Source organism: Parasteatoda tepidariorum, chromosome 4 (genome assembly GCF_982258835.1).
Source record: "Parasteatoda tepidariorum strain Cologne lab strain chromosome 4, Ptep-v5.0, whole genome shotgun sequence".
Lineage (NCBI taxonomy): Eukaryota > Metazoa > Arthropoda > Arachnida > Araneae > Theridiidae > Parasteatoda > Parasteatoda tepidariorum.
In genome coordinates, this window is record NC_141758.1 from 114,099,874 (window position 1) to 114,125,449 (window position 25,576).

General features: G+C 26.6%; 1 protein-coding gene across 4 annotated transcripts; it reads right to left on the reverse strand.

The window, feature by feature from the left end:
- Positions 1–4,540: 4,540 nt before the first annotated feature.
- Positions 4,541–24,784, reverse strand: LOC147812576 (uncharacterized). 4 transcript variants are annotated; one of them, XM_087161926.1, is made up of 7 exons: positions 24,707–24,784; positions 22,252–22,357; positions 19,476–19,648; positions 16,385–16,521; positions 13,571–13,689; positions 9,569–9,692; positions 4,541–5,213 (listed from the first exon to the last, which is right to left on the reverse strand). In XM_087161926.1, exons 4-7 carry the CDS (start codon positions 16,420–16,422, stop codon positions 5,150–5,152), a joined length of 345 nt encoding a protein of 114 aa, XP_087018052.1. In that variant the 5' UTR covers positions 16,423–16,521; positions 19,476–19,648; positions 22,252–22,357; positions 24,707–24,784; the 3' UTR covers positions 4,541–5,149. The 4 variants fall into 4 exon arrangements, with proteins under 4 accessions (XP_087018052.1, XP_087018051.1, XP_087018049.1 ...); XM_087161925.1 differs by having other exon boundaries at positions 22,239–22,357; XM_087161923.1 differs by lacking the exon at positions 24,707–24,784 and adding an exon at positions 22,451–22,638 and having other exon boundaries at positions 22,239–22,357.
- Positions 24,785–25,576: the final 792 nt, after the last annotated feature.

Genomic DNA, 25,576 nt, shown 5'->3' on the forward strand with positions numbered 1-25,576 from the left:
AAATTTAATTTATAATTAAACCGTTATATGTTACTTCACTTTAATTTCTTGTTTGTGAAAAAGTGAGTTTTGTATATAAGTGATTATTTTATAACGCGCGATATCCTTTCGTATTGAACATGAATTTTACTGTAAATTTACAGATAGTCTAAGAAGTTATCTATCAGTTTTATTTATTTTTACTGTCTGTCTTGTCACAGCGCGGTGAAGGTTTAAACGCAAATATTTTAAAATGATTGTAATAAGTGACAGACCATATACAAACGACAGGAAATTTAGTTGTTTTTAACTAGAAAAGTTGCTTCTTCGCACTCTAATAGAAGATTTTAAGTCAGTTAAATTTAAAGAGCAACTGTAACCAACCAATTGCACTGATACAGGCCGAATAACTTAATTAACTAGTATTTTTATATTTTTAGTAGTCTTCAATATCTTTGATATGCATAAATAGTCTAATATTATTTTGAGAAGTTATATTTTTTTCAATTATGATTTTAAAGAGGATTAAAAAGGTTTTAATGCGTTAATTTTATATATTTAACTAAAACTGGTTATTAATTTAACAGTGAACTCGACTATTCAGTATTACAATCAGTATTAATCTGTTTCCTATGTTTTTTATTTAAACGAAGCAAAGTACTTCAGAAAGCATTGCTGTTAAAAGTAATTTGAAAAGTTGTTAACATGTAAAGTTATTAAAATATGGACAAATTATCAGCTTGTTAAAGTAGCTGACTTTTTGCAATCTTTTTTCAGATTATATTAACTAGTTTTAATTATACTCAAAATATTGTTTAGATGCATATTTTAACTTTAAAAGTAATGTAGAATTCGAACTCTTTTTAAAACTTATAAAATCATACCCTATTACATGAAGGAAGAAAAAAAAAAGATTTCTTAAATTTATGCAATATTTTCTGAAAAAGGGTGTGCACAAAATAAAAAAGTGAACACCCTTCCCCCCATCAAATTTTCATTAAATAATCGGATCTTCACACAATAGGACTCAATCTTAAATGGGCCAATTAATTAATGCAGGCGCTGTTGTAATGATATAATAAATTACGGAATCTGACACGAAAACTTACTTTCTTTGTAAAAATATATCTCATTTCCACAGATTTGGAATTCTGACACTTAAAATATGGATGTCAGCTGGCCACTATCTGGAAAATATGGTCGCAATAGTTTAGGCAGTCGAAACTTTTAAAGTTAATTTCTCCTTTTGCGCCTTTCGCTGAATCACGAGAATCAAAAGAGTTTTGTACACAATAATAAAATTCGTTAAACACATTTTTACGCCATTTTAAAATATTTAATTTTAAATCACAAAATTTGAACGAAATAGATCGAATAGTTTATGAGTTAGCAAATTTTAAAACTCCTCTATTATAATGATTATTATTTTACATAAAATTATATTTGGATAAGGGAATTTAAAAATTGTGTGCAAAAACTTATTGATTTGCTTTCCACAGATGTGACGAAATACGAAAAAAGTAAAATTGACATGGATAGGTCCAAACTTTTAATCGCTCTCCTGTATAAATAGTTGGAACCATATTTTCCAGATTTCGACCACCCTCCCCTCATTTCAAGGGAGAGAATACCAAAGCTATCGGAAAAAATTTTTTAAAATATATGTTTTTCTGAGAAAGTACTTTTTTGAGTCTGATATCGTAACTTAAAACATTGTTAACATTAATTTGAACGATTTATATATTAGGTTAAGTCTTTAAACTTCAAAGGTGCGAAAATCCGATCATTAGATTAGATTAAAAGTTATTCTGAACGTTCACTTATTATTTCGCGCCCTGCATATCAAATTTGGCCATTTGAACGTTAACTGGATTAGAACACCCGACTCCCCTTTATAAACAAATTATTCATTTGGTCTTAAATAAATTAAACTCATATTACATTATAAAATATGCCTACTTTTTTCATATTAACTTTGAATCTAATAAAATTTTTCCATTGACGTAATTTTCATTTGAAATACTCTATATAAAATCAATTAATTAAAGTGACTCAACTCAGGATAAATAAATATCCCATCACGTTGTTACAGCATTTTCAATAATCTATAAATGAACTGGGGAAACACCAAGTTAAAACTAAATTGTTACTTTTTACGTTAGTCTTAAAAGAATATCTGGGCGATTCTTGTTTCTTTTTGTGGCCTATTTGAATTATTTAATCTTAAAAAAAAGTCTTATACTTTTAAAATTAAGCTAAGTCTCCTCGAACATGAAATAAAACAAAACACACGCTATAGTCAAGATCGAGTCGCACTCTAAAACCTGTTTAAGTTTTAAATGTTCAATTAACAAGTGTACGCGGAAAATGAGAAAAATTGATGTAGCGCCTAACCACGTAATTGGTTTTAAAAAATATGTTAGTCAAGGAACGTCTTCCTAATTTTCTGTAACAGAAGTTACCACAAAGAAGGACAATTTAAAAGCTTCAATCTTATCTATCTATTAAGTATTTTTCACTGAAAAAAAGTTTAGAGGGGGATTTAGATTTCCCCCCCCAAGATGTTTCTGAGATTGTTCCAAGATGTTCTCAATTTGTTACGCTTGTTCACACAAAACTTCTTCCCAGCTCTAGTGCTGTATTTCAAGTCTCAGCTATTCACCGACTGTATAGGTACTCCGTTAGGAAAAATCATTGGTTATTTTGTGAATACCCAACTTTCTTTTTCGTGTCCTCGTGATTGAAATAATTATAACACAATATCAATTTAGTTAAAATCAATGAGTAAAAACCATGTAATAAATATAGAATTAAAATGTTATTTGTTACTGTATATTGTTATTATTTGTTACTTTATTTATTTAATGCAAATCATTAATATTTAGCACCATTACTAATTGTATTTTAATAATCAGAATCTACTGATGTTAAATATTAAATTACGGCAGGTAAAAAAAAATTATGTTAGCTGGAAATTTTCATAAGAACTTTAAATTCGCCATCTATTGATTCATAAAGTAACTACATAGAATTACCGAAGACCTAATACGGAAATTCATTCAAACATTTGTTAAATGTTTGTCTAGAAAATAACGCAAAAAAAAAAAGAGGAAAAAATTACGTTCCTTCACTGGAGTTGTTATAGATTTTATATATAGCGGTATTCAAAACCAATCCCGAAACTAAAAGTTAAGAATTTCAAATTTATGATTGCACTTATTACACAGTTTACATTGCTGTGCATACAGGTAAAATACTGTTTCCTTTTGTTTGTTTTTTTCTCGTTTAAGTGAATGAGAACATACACGAGTAAGATGATTCAAAATTTGAAGAGTGATTTTCTTTACTGCAAAATTTATTATAGAATTGCACTTATTATGAAGAAAACGATCTATCAAATCGTTCATTCTAAAAAGTGTACAACAGTCATAGTACATCAAAATTAGTATTTGCATTATAATGTTGGCAACTTTTGAGCAATTTGTTCGATTGACTCGTGAACTGTATCATTCTATTAAGCGAAAAAAATACAAACGAAACAATATCTCGCTTGCTTAGATAGTTATATCAGATTAGTAAATTAGATATATCAAAATAGTAGGAGTAGTAATTATAGTTTTTTTTAGAAAATAAGATTACATGGATTGCCTGTTTCGAAAATTGGGAGTCGTTATTATGCCGAATTGAAAATATCAGGTTTTTTGATACTCTGCGAAAAAGCCTAGCAATATGTTAAAAGAACGATAAAAAAATAAAAATATGAGCTACTTTGATTTGCAAAAAGCCGCACATTAAAAACATGGAATTTTTCACAATCATGTTGTAATGCAAACATGATAGAAAAAATAACTTTACTTTACGATAAAATTGACACTAAAGCACATCAAAAGCACCCCATTCATATATCGAATTTAAAAGATCGGAATTTTAAGAACCTATGAAAACACTATCGAAAAGTAACTTAGATTAACTATGTATCAATCTATGGTATCAAAGAGCTTTAAAAGTGATTAATATATTTCGAATGTGTTGCAATATAATTTTGTTGTATTAAAAATATCGAGATTAAGACTTTAGTAGTTCATAACGATAACTATCGGAATTGATCAAAATACTACATTGTAGATTTGACACTCCTAAAAAATGTCCTTTTTTTACCCTTATCATATAGTATTATTTTATTTCTGGATCCCTGACCCCTCTTCCCCGAAGAAAAAAAGGTATTTTTAAATACTTTTGTAATTACTTACTATAATCGATATTATCGATCATATAAAGCAAATTAAAAGTGATCATGTTCTTTTTAAAACTGTATGGGTAAATTTAAAAAAACTTTTTCCATGTTAATTATACGAATTTGTAGTAATGCTAAGACAACACGTTATAACAGTTTATCACCTTATGTTCAGCACAGCATTTTGTACCTGTGCTGGTAAAGGTACAAAATGCTGTGCTGAACATAAGGTTTTATAAAAATAAATTGACTTTCTTTAAATTTAAAATGTACCTGCGAGGACTTGATTTGATTTTAAATTTATATTTTGGGGGTAAATGATGACACCAACACAAAATAGTATTTTAATTACATCCACCTGTATATATATATATATACCGGTATATGAATATTAATTTCAGCATTAATATATATATATTATAATGAATTTCACAATCAACATAGTGCACAATCAATATACTACTGTCTCGAAAGTACTTTCGAAATAAGTGACGAATTAGAACCCAGATACTCAGTACAGGAAAAAATTAATTTTCTTAAGATGCATCACTTTAACAGATTTTCAGTTCGGTTCTTAAACTAATACGGAAAAATTGTCTTTATATAGTCTATTTTGTCTTCATCTAGTCGACTTATAGTAGATCCCAGATCATTGTGAAATCCCTGGAAATGAGGTTGAAGAACTATGAGACCTGTAAGATCTTTCTCTCCACTCTGCATTACTTTTGACAAAAGAAAGCATCTGGAGCGTTGTTATTTTTTATGAACTGATGATGAAACTTCGTCGAGTGTCACATTCCATTATAGTTGAAGTTTAAGGATAGAATTCTAATTAGCTTTCACAAAGGAAAAGGGGATAGTAATAGTTAGTGGTTATTGCTCAATTTATTTTAAACTCGATTTTCCCCTTAAAATATGTTACTTAATTGAATGACTCTATAGCTGTAAGCAACGCATCACAAAAGCAGTCCCACAGGTCTGAGTTCCCTTGTTGTAGACACTGTAATAAAAAGTACATTATTATTACCTCTTTATAACACATTTCTTTTTATAATTATAGAATGATAACAAAGGCATTCCTTTTTTTAGTAGTAAGGAGGAAGACGGTTTCTTTGTTTTCATATTGTAAATTTATTTACCATAAATTAAACTATGCACCAAAAATAGTTAAAATATTGCTTAAAATTCTCTAAAATATTTCTCAAATTTCATTTCATTCCATTTCTGAATAAATAAAAATAAATTATAAATCATTTAGCAATCTAAAATTTTTTTGCTCTAAAATGAGTCAATATTTTTTAAATAATATTTTTCTATCGAATTAAACAATTCCATCTATATCAATTTAAAACTAAATTTTTTAAAATTTATAATTTTTTGAAACTATAGATTGATTACAGAGACCTTTGTTTCTTATCACTGAAGCAAAATCGAGGTTGTTGCTTTATTGACGTCTGGACATAAAAAAAAAAGTTCTACTTAGTAAACTGTTAAACACCTACCTTACAGGGTAGCTATTAATGGTCTCTCAGAGATAGTGAAAAAGGAGGATGGGTTAAATAAAGGGGGGATTAATATTTTTCCTTCTGTTACTGCCCAAATGTTATTTTATTATGATGCATAGATGTAGATTAAATTCTTTATGAAGACTTATAAATTTGAAGTTATGTTTGGAAACAGAAAAAGTGTTCGAAAAAAGGTTGACCTAAAACTTCTTCTTTTCTAAATTGCTATAATACATCAATAAAAGTATCCAGTTTAATAAAATAATCAATGTGAAAATACAGAAAAAAAATAAGAACAGCGAAGCTATAAAAGAAAAATAAATAAAACAGCGTAATTTATATGAATGTTATAAGTTTGAAAAATAATATTTCTTTTAGATAAGAGTCCTTCAGTAAATGCAATTTTTTGTGAAAAATGTTCGGTAAATCAAAAAATTATTATATAAATAGATGACCTCTAAAACTAATTAAGATCATGATATAAGAATGAGAAACTAAAGAAGTTTTAAATTATTCATATAATTGATAAAAATGTTCAAGATTAAACATTTGCTCCAAAACACACCCTTTTGAAATTATATTTAACATTGTTCTATTTTAATTTAATATTAATTAATATTGAAATGACCAATTTATGTTTTAAACTTTGGGCTATTTTGTATTAGCCAAAATCAAAGCTAATGACTTTTTTTTTATGGATGATATTATTTTTCCATTGCCATTAAAACCATTCTGGATTGCAAGAATATATGCAGAATTTTTCTCAATATTGATGCAAACAAATACTAAATTGAAACTAAACAAAAACAATTTGTAGGATAAGAATTTTAAAGTCATAAAATAAAAGTTTTCTTTTTTCAATTCAACAAAAAAAATCAAATTAGGTATGTATGATACCTGAGAAACAATAAACTAAGAAAAATTAACATAAAATATTAAAATTAAACTAAAATTAATTAAAAAATTCATTTAAATGTTCACAAAACTAAAACGAAATATATATATATATATATATATATATATATATATACAGGGTGTCCCAAAAGGTCGTTTACAAACTTAACATGCTGGTCTGTCATATCATGATGAACAAGATTTACATAGGAACTGGTGTCCGAAAATTAGAACTGAGACCGCTAGAGGGCGATAAGTGCAGGTTTGGATGAGGAGAAAAAAATGATATCGATAGCGGTGTTAATATGATTTTTATTATAAAACATCATTACATCACAGCAAATGCTCAAAATTCCTTCCATTCGCCACAATGCACGTTTTACAGCGTCATGGTGGAACGAGCTACACCCAAGACACGTTCGTCTTCTCGGAGACTTATTTGCGGGTTGATGGCATACTCCTGTAGCACGGTTTCCTCTACGACAGGTGTGCGTGTAGCACGTTCTCGACCGATGTGGCTACGTGCTGCGAAAGCACCTGATTCACATAATCTGCGGTGCAATCGTCCAAACAAAACATGACTTGGCTGACGTCTGTTTGGGAAGCGCTCAAGGTACGTCCGTTCCGCGGCTCGTCCATTTCCATCTGCGGCGCCGTATACGTAATGCATGTCGGCCATTTCTGCGTTACTAAACTCATTCATCCTTCTCCTTCAACGTCCACGCCTGAAATGATTGTTTTTCCCTCTCTCCCGTTTTCGTGCAATTATCGCCCTCTAGCGGTCGCAGTTTTAATTTTCGGACACAAGTTCCTATGTAAATCTTGTTCATCATGATATGACAGACCAGCATGTTAAGTTTGTAAACGACCTTTTGGGACACCCTGTGTATATATATATATATATATATATATATATATATATATATATAAATAAAGAAAGTAAATCATATTCTAACTTTTAAGGAAAACTAATAGATCTATAAATAAATAGAAATAAATAACTGAAATAAATACACTAAATGAGATAAATATGCTAAATAAACAATATAAAATAAATAAATGAAATAAAATAAATAAGAAATTTTTTAAGATATAAGATATAATAAATAAGAAATTTAAATAAGAAATAAATAAAAAAATTAATTATACTAATATTTTACTAAAACTAATTGCAATAATACGAAACTTAATACAATGAAAATCTAAGAACTAGTTTAAGGAAAACTTTAATCTTAAAATAAAAAAGTTGTTAGTAATTAAAAAGTATTTGAAGACAAAGTACTTGCGCACAAAATACTCTAGGTCAAAATATTATTTACAATTCAAAATAAAAAATTAAATTTTTTGAATTAAACAATAGCATACAAATCAACATAAACATACAACATGTTAAAATCTACAAGTTAAACAATTTAATTTTGCAATTGAACAAGATTAACTAAAAATGTTAACTATGTATTCTGACTAAAATTAAAGTAATTCTCAGTAAAACATTACAAGAGTAGTAACATTTTGACAGAACTAATATGGGTGACAAATATTAATTGTAATAATATTCAATTAAACCTTATAAAAATTTATGCACTTGTTTTTTTTTTGAAAACATAAGTGTAGAAAACTTTTTACTTATAAAGTAAAAGGAAACCAAATTCTGAAAGTAAAGCAACTCAATTCTTCCATTAAATTGCTTTAAATAAAGCTCTTTAAAATTCGGAATATCTGTGTAATTCTAAAGTAAACATAATTTAAAAATTAGATTAAAAATTATTTTTCAAAAAATTTAATTAGCAAATTCTGAAACTTAAGCAAAAATAGGATAACAATAAATGGAATAAACTGCTTACAGTAAGCTGGAAAAAAGAGATATCACCCTAAATAACTTTTGTTTTATGCTTTGAAATAGATAGACAATTAATTACCTTATTTAAAGTTATGTAATTCTCTAAGTAAAAATATGACAGATTTGGATTTTTAATACTCAAAACACGAGGGAAAGGGTAGTCTTAATTTGACACTGAAAAATAATGGTAAGGAAACTTTTAAATACATAAAGCACAAATAGAAGACTATGTTAGTTATTTGTCAAAATAAAATGAAATTTAAAAAGTTGAAGAAAAAAACATAGAGAAAAATTATTATTAATAAGTAATAACTATTTTAAAATCTAATAGGAAATATGTGCCAAAAAATAAACAAAAGAACAAAATCAGAATATATAATCTTGTAATTCAAAAAACAAAATTTTATAGAAACTAAACAGTAAATAAAGACTAACTAATATTAATGAAAACTAATATTAATAGAAATTAATATTAATGGAAACTAATATTAAATGTTTTAACAGTAAACTAATTTTAATACATAAATTAATGAAATGAAAGAAAAAATAAAGAATTGTTAATATGTAGAATACAACAAGTAAAATATTATTTAAATTCAAAGTAAATCGAGTTCTGGAAATTAAACAAGTAAATATGATAAAAAACTAAAATGTAAATGAAGTACAAATCAATAAAAAAGGACAATAATAGCAGGAATTACAATTAAAAAAAAAACAAATAAAATAACAGGGATAACAATAAAAAAAGGATAATGTGGTATAATATACAAATGAAATCAGCTCTAATTTTATAAATCAAGTAAAATGCTACATGCAAATAAAATGACAATAAAAATTAAGAGTTATTTATTCAAAATGCTAAAAACAGCAACGTTTAATAATTTTAAATAGAAAAAAAAAACATTTTTTTAAATGACTTTTTTTTATTATTTAAAACTTTTAGGGGAAAAAAATCTAGAAAGTTTTAAACAATTTGTTTGCACATAGTTCTAATCTAAAGAACAGCCTTTCCAGTAGCGGCATTCTAAAATTAATAAATGGGCTTTTTTGTCAATTTTTTTGTTAAATAAAACAATTTCTGCAAAACCAATTTGGAATAACTTTTTAAAGTTTTACCTAAAATCACTTAGAGATGTAACTGTATTGGTTACCCTGAAGGTATCATAGTAGGTATTACTGTTTGAGGATAGCCATAAACTGGAACATTGACCATTCCAACCATTCCTTGTCCAACAGCAGCCTAGAAGGAAAAAAAATTCCATTCATTCCATTTAGGCTTATCACAAAGAAATTACATTTTGCAAACATTTATAAGCTGGTTAATTTAAACCTAGCAGTGAAAGTATGATGGAATTGAGAAACAATGTAGTTATTTAAATAAACAATCTTCATTTTTTTAGATAAAAATTATAATTTAAAATATTATACCAGAATCAGGGTCTGTCAAGACATTTTGTGAAAGGTTCTGTATTTGTAAAATTGTGAAAAAATTACTCGTGATTTGTAAATATAAAATAAGCGTTAAGTCACATTCTTTCAACCACGGTCCTGTTTTGTGAATTTGTGCAAATAGGGTCCCGTTATTGCAAAAAAAACCTTTTCAAGGAGCTTTTAAATTGTAAATGGACACAAGATTATGCTCAACACTGTAAAATTATAGTTAAAAATATTTAATTTTCAAGAATAAACAGCTATTGCTGCTACTAAATTAGAGATGCAACATACAAATATTTGGTATTTAGCCTATTCTGCACAACACAGAATATTCATTCCGGGCAAATAATGGAAACAAAATCGCTCACATTTTTAATAATTTCAATGAACACATTTTAAATAGCATAACTCAGTTATGTATCACTCTTAATGTGTTACACATTAAGTAAACTTAAACAATTCTTAAATTTATAGTAGTTTTTTTTAAAAATTGATATAAGTTAATTTTTATTTACATAATATTTTATCAATAAATTTTATGAATAATATATTGCTCAATTATTTATCTACAAAAAAATATCCTTTAATATCAATAAGAATGTACACACGATGTTTGTAGAAGTAGATATATTTTCTTTGAATACTACATTTTGAATTTATAAATTTTTTTTTTACTTCGAAGAAGTTAAGGGATCTAATATAAATGAAATGAGATCAAATTTAGCCTTAGAATTAAAGCAGAAAAACATGATTAGCAAAACACTCAGCATCAGTCAATTTTCCCTGCCCATTTACAATAATACGCAATAGTCTTTCGAGTGTCACTTGTGAAGGGTCCGATTAAAAGATAAATTATTTTGTGAAGGGTCCGTTTTTATGAAAAGATATTTTGTGAAGGATCCATTACCGGACCCAAATTTCTTCTAAACAGATCCCAGAGAATTGAGACAAAATATTCTGACATAATATATTTCAATTTTTGAAATGAACTCTAAGTTTAATTTAATCAGATTCACCAATGTATGATTAAGCATGAGTTTCAGCCAGTAGTTTGAAAAACCACATTATTTTTGTAGTTCACTGCAACTACACAGAATTTACAACTACAACTTGCTACAAATGCAGTTAACTACAACTATTTTTTTAAAAAATGAACCGACTACAAACTATTTTTGAATTGTAGTGACTACTTTGAGACAAACTTTGCTAGAGAACTTAGTTTACACATATATTCAAAATGGGTGTGAATAAGAAATTGGCTTACATTAAAATACAAGGGAATAATTAAGAAATATTTATTCATGTTCACATGAGCCAGTTTGTTACTCCAAAAAATGTGTTTCGAATTTGATAATATAATCTTAAACTTTTTACGCATTTTTCCATGAGAATGGTCCACATATTAGAAAAATGACTTGTTTATTTTTTCTTAAAGAAATATTTATAGATTTTTTTACAGCAAACAAAACAAAAAAAGGGTGCATAGCCAAATCTTTCAACAAAAAATAAGCACCTTTTAAGTACTTTTTAAGCACTAAAAAAATATTTTTAAGCATACATTAACAAAATGCAAAATTATTTTCAAAGTTTTTACATGATCGTGATAAAATAATTAGTTTTTGACAAAGAACTCTTTTCTTGATTATATTAGCCACCATAAAAAGATCGAGAGATTTTTCAGTCCGAAAAATGAGGGTGGAAAATGAAACCTGGAATTGAGAATATCTAGCAAAATGCAGCAGAGTTGCACATGAGAGTGCTAGAACCTCCAAGAACTCAGATCAGTAGACGAACATGCGGTTTCGCAAGTATTTCATTAAACATGTAAAATGATAGCTGCTTTCATACGCTATTGGACAGACGATAGGCTGAAATGGATTGTGGTTGAATAAAATGTGAAAACGTTGAATAGAACAAGGTGAAAACCGCGCTTTTGCAAAATACATGCCGAAAATCGACATGGTAAAGAAAATAATCTCTTTTTCAAAAGCACTTTTTAAAAATACTCAAAGAAAAAAGCACCTTTAAGGGTTTTAAAAAAAATGAAAATCGAAAATAAGTACATTTAAGCACATTTCAAAAACGCTACACAACATGAAAAATAAAAGCCATTAAAAAATAAAGCTTAAAATAAACACCATTTCCTGAAAAACAATGATCTTTTCTTGGAGCCATTCATATCTCTATATATCATAAACTTTTATTCCTAACTTTATAAATTTTCTTTTTTAAAAATCCCCAATTTGAACATTTCATTTTAATTCTTTCAAAATTTCAAAAAATGAGGACGACAAACAAACTGAAGTAGATCCAACACGGAAGACGTTGGAAGTATTATGCGTCCAATTCTTCCATTGCGGTGTCACATCATTATTTGATTATTTTGTAATTTACAACAAATAATATTTTCATTATAATGTAATAAAAGTAATAATAAAGTACATATTATTTTAAATAATTTTTAACCAAAAATATTTGTTCATATCTGTCCACATTGGATAAATAAAATAACGGAGATTTTACTAGCAACATTTTTTAGGCTATGAGTAAAGTTTTGCCACATGATGCATAATTATGTAAGTCAAAAAGTAAAAATTCAAATTTAGAAATAATATAAGCACTTACATTTAGCGAAGTAAAAAATATGCATACAAATCTTAATCTAAAGAAGATTTTTTAAAACCATTATTTATAATTGCTTAAACTATTTTATTTGAACAGCTGACCCAATTCTGGGCTTACGATTGCCATTGTTCAACTCTGTATTCTTGAAATTTTGATCCCAATCCAGAAGACGAGGGAGCTCCTGGATCAGTACCCCCAGAGATTGTTATGGGAACATGTAGGACTTTGCGACTCGACAGATTTAACATGCATCAGTCACCATTCACTACATAGGGAGTCTTCGGTCGGTTTTGGATCGAACCCACAAACTCTAGAACATGAGCCCAGTGCCCTACCAACCAGGCTATCCCGACCTCTTCTTAAACTATTAACATTCAGCATACTACAGTGCTAGCAATAGTATCATCTGTTGAGTAATAAGATAATTATTTTTGCCATCAGTGGATATTTTATCACCAAATTTGAAATTTGAGAACATGTGGGTAAACAGGAGACAGTCGTAAAATACAGGAGACTTGGCAGGTATGTTAATTTAATTTTTTAAAGAAGAAATAATTTTTTTTCTTGATAAATTCAAAAATCTAATTGAAAAAGATATTAATTGTCCTATGGTCATTCTGGTCTCTTGCGTTTTCTCAAGACTAATTTCAGCCCTCAGAGAGGTCATATCAGAGGTCATATCAATAACTGTTAGAAAATAAAAGAAATAGTTTTCTCTGAGGACAAAAGTGAAAAAATTTTTCTGAAATTTGAAGTGCACAAACATCTTAACAAATCGAACAAAATTTTATAAACACTTTTTTTAAAGTCATACAATATGCAAGTTAATGTAATATTACATTTTTACAAGAAACATGCTATAATTATTATTCTTGAAATTGCACTTATGCATACTCAATTCAACTTGATATACGCTTTTTTAAGTATAAATTCATGCCTAACAAGTAAGGTAACATAGAGGGCAAAAATACAAGTTTGTTTCATTTTTTTTAAAAATAAAAAATTTAAGCAACCTTGAAAAGATATTAAAATCAATTTTTATAAAAATATTGTTCTTACCACAGGTGGTACATTCTGTGGCACACCAACATAGTTTGACACAGGTGAATTTTGGACTCCAGTTCACACCACCAGTTCTAGAAGAAATTTTTGGAGAACCCCACTGATGACCACCAGTTCTAAATTTTGAAATAAAATGACAATCTTTAAATATTTTTAATTATAATAACCAAAATATAAGTTTTGGTAAAAGAATTTGCAATTTAATTATCTCCATTAATTATAAATAATTTAATAAAATTTGTACAAAAATATATTTGCCATAATATATGCAAGCATTAAGCATGGAAGATTTGGGCATCAGAGGTCCACATAAAAAAAAATTCTCAGAAATTAAAAAACTAATTTAATAAAAATTAGTGATTATTAATTATTTTCTCAGCACATTTAAAACAGTTTAAAAAAAATTCAATTATTTTACAATAAAAAAACTAAAGAAATCGTTTTAATAGAAAAAAAAAAGATTTCAGATCTAAAGAAAATGGTCTAGTTTACACAAAGTACAGTGATTCTCTTTCAAATTAATAAGTTCTCTAAATCTAAACTTAGGATATTTTTAGTTGATTATAGACACCTACACCAATGATTTTGTAGTCTTATTTCCAAAACAAAATAGAGGAAAAAGTTTTCATTAACAAATTTCAAATACAAAATAAAATGGTTTAATATATGGACATAACATGTTACAAACATAACATTAGAAAACATTAAATATACTGTAAAACGAAAAAGTTGAAAATCATAAAATGTTACAAACTATTCCTCATTTTAAAAATTATCTATCATCAAACATATTATAACTTAAACTTTTATATATTTTTTTTCAGCATCAGATATAAAATATTGCTAGATTTATAATGAAAAATATTTTCAGAATTTTATTTTGATTACGCTTGTAACATTTTTCAGGTTTGGCAACTTTTATGAGCAGGGTGGTCACTCAAATTAGATTTCAAATTTCCCTTATTTTTCCAAGTTTTCCAAGTAACTATCTTAATCTTCCAGGCCTGTGTTTCTTTTCTCTTATAAAGCGCAGGATGTGTACAAAAAAGTGTCTATATTACAAAATATTTTATTTAAAATCTTATTTTTTAAACATAGCATCTTGAAAAAAAAATTTATTTTGACAATTTTGCAAGATTTTTTTATTTATTTTTTAATGTTTTGGTACAACATTAATTTTTAGGAAATTAAGACATGGAGAAAAAATACGTTTAATTTGTAGAATATATTGTTTTTATTGAATACAATTTTTTTAATGTGTTACTTTAAGTAGTTTTTGCTCAAAGTGTACTAGAAAATGACAAAAAAGAATGACCAATAAGACCTTGGATAGGTATTGTTTAACATATTTTCATTAAGCAAAAATAAAAAACCGTTTCAGGTGATTATATATTAATACATTTTTATAATTATAGTGGCTCCCGAAAGTCTTCGTTCACTTATAACTGTTATTGAAATAGGCAATAAAAATGCGTTAATTAAAATGAATATTTCAGACAATAAGATGTATAATCTAATCTTAAGCAAAACTGCATGGAATATTTTAAAAACACAGCAAAAGTTTATTTTTAAAATATCAATAATGAAATAGTAACAAAAATTACATGTTTTACGATTTCAGAATTAAAATTATCATCTGTTGCTTTAATTTTTTTATTTAATTATTCTTCATTTCATTTTTTATATATTTTATTTTTTATATATTTTATTTTTTATATCACTAATTCCAAGAATATTCCATGACTAAACGAAGTTACTATTTTCTCCGACAAAAGCACAACAATAAATTTAAAAAAGCATTATAACATTAATTGAAATGATAGGTATAACAGAAATTCATACTCTGCATCTTCATATTTATTTTAAATTTAAAAAACAGAGTAAAGAAAAAGTTGAAGCAATAAAATAGCTGAAAAAATACAAAAGCAATTTGTTTCTCCTCCTTTTTACTGCAGAAATATATTTTAAAGATGCTTTTCTTGTGTATCAGAGATTAAAGAAATATTCCTGATATTTCTGTTCTCTTTTCGGAATAAAAAAAATCGCCAATGACTGGTTTGCTTCAGCTAGAATTTTAAATTGATAAAATAAAATAAAAATAATAACAAAAATTCTGAAATTACAGAAGTTTGAAAGATAATTCGCTCTAAAAATGATGTTTTATCTTTCATTTTTTAAAAGAACAACATAATTTTTAAAGAACACAATAAAAACATTTTTTATTTTAATAAAATATGACTGTGAGTGGGGATTTTGTTACAAATTCAGATATTCGGAACATCATGAAATTGTGTGTCTGTGAGGGGGTAAATTCTATTTAAAAAAAAAGAGACTTTTGGGCGCCCTGAATCTATGATTTTTTAAACATAAATAGTTAAAATCAAGACATTTCATGACAAATTTTGTTCAATACCAAGATTCAAGACTTTCCTGGTGTGCAGATACCATGAACTTAAACCTGTTTCTCTATTGATCATAAATTGAAAAAGTTTTTGAACTTGTGAACATTTTTTCCCCATTTGCTATTCAAAAAGGCAAGATCAATTAGAAGTCAAAACTAAATGAACACCAAAGATAATTGCCTAACAGTTATTAAATATAATTAACAGTACACAACTGTAAAACTTCAAAAAAAATTTCAAAATCTTTTGAGCTTTGAAACCAAATTATTTAATTTACACTCATAACTATTCTAATTTATCCAATCTGAAACAAGTGTAACTTAATACAGGGATTTTGTTCAAGGCTATATTAAAAAATTTTATACTAAAATACTACAACTAATTTATGACATAATTAAAATGAACATACTCATTTTTTTTACTTCCAATCTTGTCAAGAAATAACATCAGTTAAGTATATGGCCAAGACTTTATTTGTTGAGCTGTTACTACTCGCCCCTTTTTGACTTGTTCAGCTAAATGCCAAAAATTGATAAAATGAGATATCTACTTAAAGACACGAGAAAAAGAATGACATTTTTTTCACAAATATAATTTAAAATTACTAAATTTAATTTAAAAGAAATAATTAATAATAATTCATAGAGCAAAAAAGTTATTCTACAGATTTATTACAGGGTTGCTACTCAAATCTGGGAAGAAAAAAAAAGCTCCCTGCGTTTTCCCTGTATATATTATACACAATATACTAAGAGGAAACACACAATTACTGCGCAAATTTGTACGCTATATCAGGATAACTAATACTAGTTTTAATTGCTAGAAAAACTTAAATAAGGAACAGTTTAACATACATAAAAAAAAATACAGCAAATAAAATAGTAAAGTATAACTGAACTATATTTAAATACCCCATAGATTGCACTTAAAGAGGACAACATTTTGTAAAAAAAGAAAATAAGAAATAAATATTCCTTGCATTTTCCCTGTTAATTTAGTTGATTTTTTAATTCCCTTTATTTTTCAGGTTTTCCCTATTCTCCCTGCGGAGTGGCGACCCTGTATTTTATTTTCATTTCCTTAATTTAATTTTAGACGTTAGATATCAACTATTTTATAAGTTTTTAAGCAAATGTCAAAATACTATGTCAATCAAACAATGTTCAACATTTATATGTTTAGAAATGAAAATTATCACATTTTATTCATAAAATTCTTGATCACTGTAACAATCATTTGCCTCATTTCTCTTCCTAAATATATTTTTTTTTATCTGGATTTTTATTCCGATGTATTGTTGAACTATTCAGGGGTGATTGTGAGCCCAACTCAAAAATCCTGAAAATTTCTTATTAAAATCATTAATGACGCATTTCAAAAAATTTATGTCTTTATAAAGTTAAATCATTTATATTTTCAAAACATTAAATTCTAAATGAATTATTTACAGATAATTTAAATGAATAATTATGTATAAGTTTACTTTTATCTCTAATCACATTTATTATTCTGCCAGAAAAAATATTTACAAATGAAAGACGCCAAGTATAAATTCTAGTTCTAATATTTTTAAATAAAATAGACAAGAATTTTTACACATGATCGATGATTTCTTGAAGGTTCTGGACCTAGGATTTCCAGAAACTTCAGGAGTGTTGTTAGCGAAAAATCCGATATTTTTCCGGAGCACAATCACCTCTTTAGCAGACTTAGCTGGTTTAAAACAATGATGTTTAAACAAAATGATTTAAAAGAAGAAGAAAAAAGAAGAAGAAAACAAAGTCAGAATATGTTTTTTAAAAGAATCTTTTTAATAAATACATTTTCCAGTATTTATATTGATTTTTTATTTGTTTAAATATTGCGAAGTGACAAGATGGTTTTCTCACCTTTTTGGAAATTTTGAGTCAAATTCCATTATTTTAAATTAACACAAAACTGCAATTTTCAAATGCTTAGGGTTTCGAGTTTTCACAAAAATACCAATGTGAAATAAAGTATTGTAAGCAAATTTAAAATAAAAACATGAGGTTTTGTAAAAATGCTTAAAATAAATTAGATCATAACTAATTCAAAAGTAATTCTTGTTCTAACAAAAGTATAAACAAGAATAAAGTGCTTTTCTAAATTTTATTTTTTCAGTTCAATTTCATATTTGTTTTCTGCTACTCCTGGTTGCTTTGAATCAATGTGATCGAGGAAATGTGAAATCAATGTAATTTTAAAATGCAGCATCATGGGAGAAACAAGACAATGTAATATTTCAACTAAATAATATAATTAAAATGATGAAAAGAATAAAATTGATAAATGGCTACATAATTACAAACATTTAAAATTGTAAAAGTATATTTCAGCCTTAATGGTTCTAAAACACACACACAAAAAAAAAAACTTTTTGGTCATTAGCTTTAAATGTAACAAAGTTCTTATTGTTATATTTCAGCATAAACAAAAAAAAATATTTTAAAAATATTTAAAAAAAATTTCTCAAACTTTTTTTTTTAAATAAAGTATAAAAATAGCAATTTTAAATATTATAATGATAAATATAAGCATACTGCATAAATACAATACAAATTTGTTCACCTAAATAATAAAAAATAATTCTTAAATTAAACTGTTAAAATAAAATTTAGAAAAGTAATTCATTCCTGTTTATACGTTTGACTGCAGCAAAAATGTATCTTTAACAAGTTTGTAAAAATAAAGTTTGAAAAACTTTAATTCTTTCAGTAATTACACAATTTAAATAATACAAAAAAACTAACATAACAGGGAATAACTAACAATCTATTTTATTTAACATTTTAAGAGTTATGATTTTATCTAAAAATTGATTGCATTAATTTCTTTTACATAGGCTTTTTTTTGGGGGGGGGGACAAAATTAATTTTACATAAATAATTAAAAATTGCAGATTTATGTCTATTTTAAGAAGGTGAATTCCAATTATCAATTAAACTCAAAATTGTCACAAATGTGAGAATTTCTATTTCATTTTTCAATATTCAAACTGAAAACATTCACATAAATAGCAGAAAATTTATTTAAAAAGATGCTTGTTAAAAAAAAAATTATAAGAAAACCAGGCTTAATCTTTTTCTAAAAAAAATTTTTTTTTGGTTTTAACCTTGTTTTAAACGGACAAACTATGATTCATGAAAGAACAAAGCGACAAAGAAGAGCCGATCCACACAAATGATTATACGTAGGTAGTTCTAAATTAAATTTTTTAAAATACAAAACATCTGAGTCTCAGTTGATGGTTAACGTCCCACTAGATCTGAACTATGGGCTATTAGCGACAATCTGGGAAACATCGCAGAGGATGATCCGAAGACATGCCATCACCATTTTTCATCCTCTAGAGAGGGGATGACCTCTGCTTCGGTAGCCTGATGACATGCGAAGTCAATCACTTTGCTTAAAACAGTTTAACGAGGACCGATACAGCACACTCTCGGTCCATTTGCATGCTGATCAAAGAGGTTACTCACCCGCACACTAACCGCAGCCAGTGATGCTTGACTTCAGTGTTCTATTGGGATCTTGATGATCAGTCAGTTCACTGCGGGACTCTCAGTGCATTTGCAGCTATGCAAAACAATAGCTATGAAGCCCCAACGTTATCACAGCCATTAGGATGAAGTCTATTAAGGCCCATTTAATCCTAAAAATAAAATATATTAATAAATATATGTTGTGGGAAACTATCAACAGTTTGAAATTTCTAACTTTTTGGATTGATTAAATAGATCGGCATCATAAGAACTAAATACTGCAACGAACTTGATTAAAATTTATAAGATTTATGCTAATATGGCAACAATCTTCGTAAAATGTTCTACAAATGTCACCCAAATGATATGCATGGGTGCCAAATTTGTCGAAATGTTAGGAATTAGCAAAATAATAATGAAAAATAATTTTTTATATTGAATTCCATGTGTTAAAAAAAAATTCTAATTTTATTATTCTAAGCTGAAGGTTTCAGTAGCGAATATTTAGAAATAAATAAGTTCTTCCACGCGTTGCAGGGTGGCCACAGTCTGGAAAATTTTTAAAAGAGGCGCCAATTACTTAATGAGGTTATTGTAAGTTTCAAAGGCTTTAATTTTAGGGATATTTCAGGAATACAATTTGTCAGCTGTGACATAAATTTACAAATATTTTTGGATAACAACTGCTACCAACTTTTAAATTTTTCTGGAAAGTGGCTACACTTGGAAGGTTTCTCCACCCACCCCCCTTTTCCATGAGATGAAGCATTTAAAATTGAAATGTTTAAATTTCAAATTTACGTGCTTTCTGTGGACTGACAGCGAGATTTGTCTATCAGCTAAAAGAAATATCTTTTGGGCTTTGAAAATTTACTTTATTTAGGAATTTTTAGATAATTAATTTTTAGTATATTTGTTAATTTCACAGTTTTTTTTATTCTCTAATCTCAACATTTTACTCAGTATGTTGAATTTATTTACAAATATTATAGCTTTTTTTTTATTACTAAATTTTAATAAACAGTACTCCTAAATCATTATGGGGTAATAGTTTTAAAACGTTTCGGATAGTGAGGAACAGGATAGTGAGGAAAAATCATTTTACATAGTTTATATTATAACAATTGTAAAAGCATACTTAATGTTTATAATAATTATTCTTAATGTTGCTGACAAAAATTACTTTACATGATATTTACTATTTTGTACAATGCATTTGTCAACAAAAAAAAAAGTTAAGTTCCCTTTTATGTATAAGATGCATTGCAGTGTAAAGATATTGATGTGTATGGTTTTAATTTTTTATGATGATAGAAGTTAATGAAAACTGCATTTATCTAAAAACAGAGAGCTTTAAATGCAAATTTTTAATAATATTTATTAATGCAAATAAATTCTAGTGAAGTTTCATTATTATATGTGTCCTGATTTCTGTTTTTTATTCTATGCAGCTGTCTCTTATCTCATAGCATGTGTACCATAACATAAATTATGCAAACATAAAGTTTTATTTTTCCCCTTCAAGTTTATCTACCATATTAAGATCTCGGTACACTAAAAGAATAGTACTCCCATTGGTCTACTAAATTTTTATTGTTTAGTGCGACTTTAAAAACTTATAATACTTTAATTTATGCCTGCCTAAGTTCTACTTGATAACAGAAAAGTCTGAAGTATCTGAAACAGGCTTCCCCGACCCAGGGATGACTATTTCCTCCAATCAGATAGCTTATTATAGTCACTAACTAGGCTTGTTATAAGAGTGAGAAAAGAATAAAAAAGCTAAAATACACATATCAACTCGTGAAAAAATAATTTAAAAAAAGTATGTAAAACTCATTTTCATAATTTACATACTTATTTAAAGTTACAATTTGTGCACATTAACAGTCTAACGAACCAGAGATTATCATGATTAAATAGGATAGCATAGTAAAGTAAAACAAAATAATGCAGAAATATTAAGAAAAATAGACACTAAAGACTTTTTTTTTGATTCAGAAACTTTTTTCTAAAGTTTAAAAAGTTTGAAATTTTGTCCAGGGACAAGTCAGATCAATCTCTTGCCTGACTATAAAACTGAAATGTTATGAATATATTACACCAAAGACCATAATAATCTTTAATTAGTAACAATCTTTAATAATTAAGAGTTTAAAAAAAAAAAGGATGGTAGATTTTGACTTGAAAATATTTCGCATTTCATACAAATTTTGAATTTAATACACAATAGAATTATTTACTTAATGGACAGAAAACATTGAGAAAAATATTATAAAAACTTTAAAATGTCGAGCATAAATTATTAAATTGATCATTAATTTTTGTAAAGATTTAAAATTTTTTTAGCTAAAGCAATGTAACAAAAGCAAAAGAAACATTATATAAATTGTATGTGAAAACTAAAAACTAATCTATAAAAATAAACAGACTTTAAATAAAATACTTTCATCAACAAATAATTTGAATGAAATGCTTATTATTTTACCATACTTAGTCAAAAACTACAATTTAAAAGAAAAACAAAACTTTTAAGCATAGAAATGTTTAAATACAAATTATTATATCTTCCTCTTACAAAGTAAATATTATGTTTAAAAAAAAAGCCACAAAATATAAGTAAACAGCAAAAAAACAGAAATAATTACACCTGCATAAACAAATATTTTTGATGAAAAATGTAGACCTCCAACTTTTTTTTAACACATAAAAATTAAATTAAATAATTAAATTTCTTGCGCCCAGCTAACTAAAAAATACCTTGTTTTCATACCCTCTTGTCCACCAATACCACAAGGATAAATAGATACAGAACCTCTGTTCATCATTCAGTGCACTTTAAAAAAAGTCATTTCAAACTATTTAACTGAGAATATGCTCTGAAAGAGAATAGAAAAATGTTATAAAATTTCAACTAAACATCCATAGAAAAGTATATAACAATGTTTTCGAGTAAAGACATAACAACTTACTTTATTGAAATGAAGCAAATTTTCATGCCTGGGGAAAAAATCAAAATTGAAGTAAAGAGGACAAGGTTTATTCACAGTGGAGAAAACGCTAAAGTCAAAGTTGGCATGCATTAGACAATTGACTGTTTTATCCAGATTTAACCACAGTTTTAACACTCATATTAGAAACCTAAAATTTTAGGTAAGAAAATAATTATTAGCTAATATGAATGTGAAGTAATTATAAATAAATAAACATAGAAAATAACAAGTGATCAACTATGATGTTCAATTGTTCTGACATTAACCCCTCTTTTAGCTTTGACAATCACTGTCGAAAATCATAAGTTTTGGTGAAGAGGATGATTGATTATCAATAATAAATATTGAATAATTATGACTAAGAATTTGCAAAATTGCAATTTATCTAATTTACTACTAGAAAAATATATAGAAATTGAAAAAAAATTGTGATTTTTTTCCAGCACAAAGTGCAGTCACTGAAATATACAAAGTATAATAAATAAATTTATGAAATGAAAAAAATAGAAGTAAATTTTGTTTCCTCCCTACAGATCTAATAAAATAAGTCAGAGTTTAACAGATGTAACAGTTGCTACAGTCAAATTTTTAATTTTCACTTCAAATCTATTGCAGTTTATTAGTAGTATATTTCATTTGAATTACCTATATGATAACTAAAATTTATTGAGAATAATCTATTTGATTAAATTTGTGTGAATACAATATTTTCATATTAAGTTATACTGAAGCTACCAAATATTATACACTCATTTTTAAATTATTTTGCATACAAGCAATGGACAGATTTAGTTTTATCTTACGCTTAGCAAATTGCGTCTTGTTAAAATTCTTAGTTGAACTATTACAGAATTAGTTGCAAATCACAGTTTTTCAAATTTTTACATTTTATGCAGATTCTTAAAATAGAGATATTTAAATAATTTCAAATAGAGACCTGCTTTTACAAAAAAAAAAGAACCCAGAAATTTAGAATTACTGGCTCCTAAAGATCTGCAGTTTCATCAAAGATAGTGAAATCACAGGAGAATTTGGAAATTTATTTTAATAACTGTACTGTATTGTTATCAACTTGATAAAGCACTTTAACCGATTGATTGAAAAAAATTAATCAATTTATACGAGTAAATGATATAATGATTACATAGCAAAATTATTCCGTAAAATATATATAACTGTGCACTTTTAGATTATTATTGCTAAATAAAATATGCAAGTTATTTTTTTGCATCGAATTATCGTTGGATAAACCGACTTAATAATTGTGGGCAAAAAATTTTCAATTCGACTAAAAAGTTCTTGAGATATGACGAAATATTCGAAATAACATCAAGGGGTACAAATTTTGGACTACTCTATGACCAAACTATTGGGACCTTTTCCACGATTGTGGGTCAGAAATCCTAATTCTTCAGAATACCTTAATCCATCTGATTTTGTACCTTAAAATGTCATCTGCACTAATTAATTGCCATATTTGAGATCACCCTTTCAAACCATTAGGACTGAGTCAGAGAATGTGAAGATCTGATCATTAGATCAAAAATCATCCTGGGTGGTCTGCTTATTTTTTTCATGCTGCACACATAAGCATGAAAAACAAATAATGTGAATTACAAAAAAAAAAAAAAAAATTCACAGGTTAAGATTACACAATTATTAGTGACAACTTTAGTTTTATAGTTAAGCTAAGAAATCTGTCTAAATTGTACCATCAATATTCAGACGAATAACAACTACCAACTCAACAATTAGAACAATAGTAATTATCTGTAATGTAAACTTAACAGTTATAATATATCGAACATAATAACCTTAAAATATAAATAATACATTAGTCATTAAGAAAGCAAATAAATTATTTTACATACATTTTTAATATATGATGTATAATATAAATAATAATCATATTAGTAATTATAATGCAAATATTATGCAGGATTGAAATAATTATGTAGATGGGTGTTTAATAAAATATCTTCAATGACTAAAAGAAACTTGTCACTGGTTTTTATAAGTTTTTGCCACATTTCGCCAAACAGTTTATTATACTTTTCGACAGGTTTTTGACATGTCGTGTCAAAACCAGCTTTTGATGCAAAAACTAAAACCCTGGATAGTAAATGAAATCTCTCCAGGAATTTTTCCATATCACAAGAACCAGTCGTGCAAACTGCAATTGCCAATGCATTAAATAGATTTTTAAATCTTAATTTAAAAAAAAAAAAGATATACAAGCTTGATTGGAGGTTATGAGATATATATCCTTCAAGTGGGTCCTCGTCTGTAATGTGTCCAGTACCTTGTAAACCAGGGTTCGTGATTTTTTTGATTTTTTTTTAAAAAATCAAAAAAAAATCGGATTTTTTTGATTTAAATCAGATTTTTTTGGATTTTTATTCAAATACACTGTAAGAACTATAATTTATGATTAAAAAAACTTTATAAATGCTTAATCAAAACTAAATTAACATTAGAACTATATTATGACAATATTTAGAACAATATTTTAACTTACTAAAATAATTTTTCATTATAATACATAGCTTTGAATGCATAGCAACCATTTTGAAACAAATGCATGATTGAAATTTAAAGACTAGTTCAAATAGAGAATTTAAAGAATACTTTATGGGTCTGTCTAGGTTTTTCTAAAAGATAACTATTTTGTGAAAATTTAGACATAATTTTTGAAAATTAAAAATTATATTAAAAAATCAACACAAATATGTTTAAAATTTGGATTTATCGTTTCTTACGAGACACAAAAATAAAATTTTAAGAATAAAGTATTTTGTGAAATTATTCTACCGTATTTCCTAAAGTTAAATTTGTGTAGGTACCTGTAAATGGTAGTAAATTTCACTTGGACAGACCACTTACTTTAACTATTAAAACAAAGTTTCAATTAGCAAACCATAATTTTAATTTAAAATTTCTTTTTTTTCCGCTTGATTTTAAAATGACAAAATAAATGTAACAGATTGTGTTTATAAATGTAGTCATTCATCAAAAAATAAATATTTAATCTATATATTTTTATATTAAAATATTCACTTTTAATTCTATATCAAAATAGATAAGTTAAGCTAAAAATATTTTCTT

What these genes read in the sequence shown, in the direction of transcription:
- LOC147812576 (XM_087161926.1), bottom strand. Translation starts at nt 16,422, where the DNA reads ATGTTATTTCTTGACAAGATTGGAAGTAAAAAAAATGA. An exon ending in ATTGGAAGTAAAAAAAATGA is followed by an intron (nt 13,690 to 16,384) that starts GTATGTTCATTT and finishes TTCAAAATTTAG; the next exon opens with AACTGGTGGTCATCAGTGGG. An exon ending in ACATCTCTAAGTGATTTTAG is followed by an intron (nt 5,214 to 9,568) that starts GTAAAACTTTAA and finishes TTTTTATTACAG; the next exon opens with TGTCTACAACAAGGGAACTC.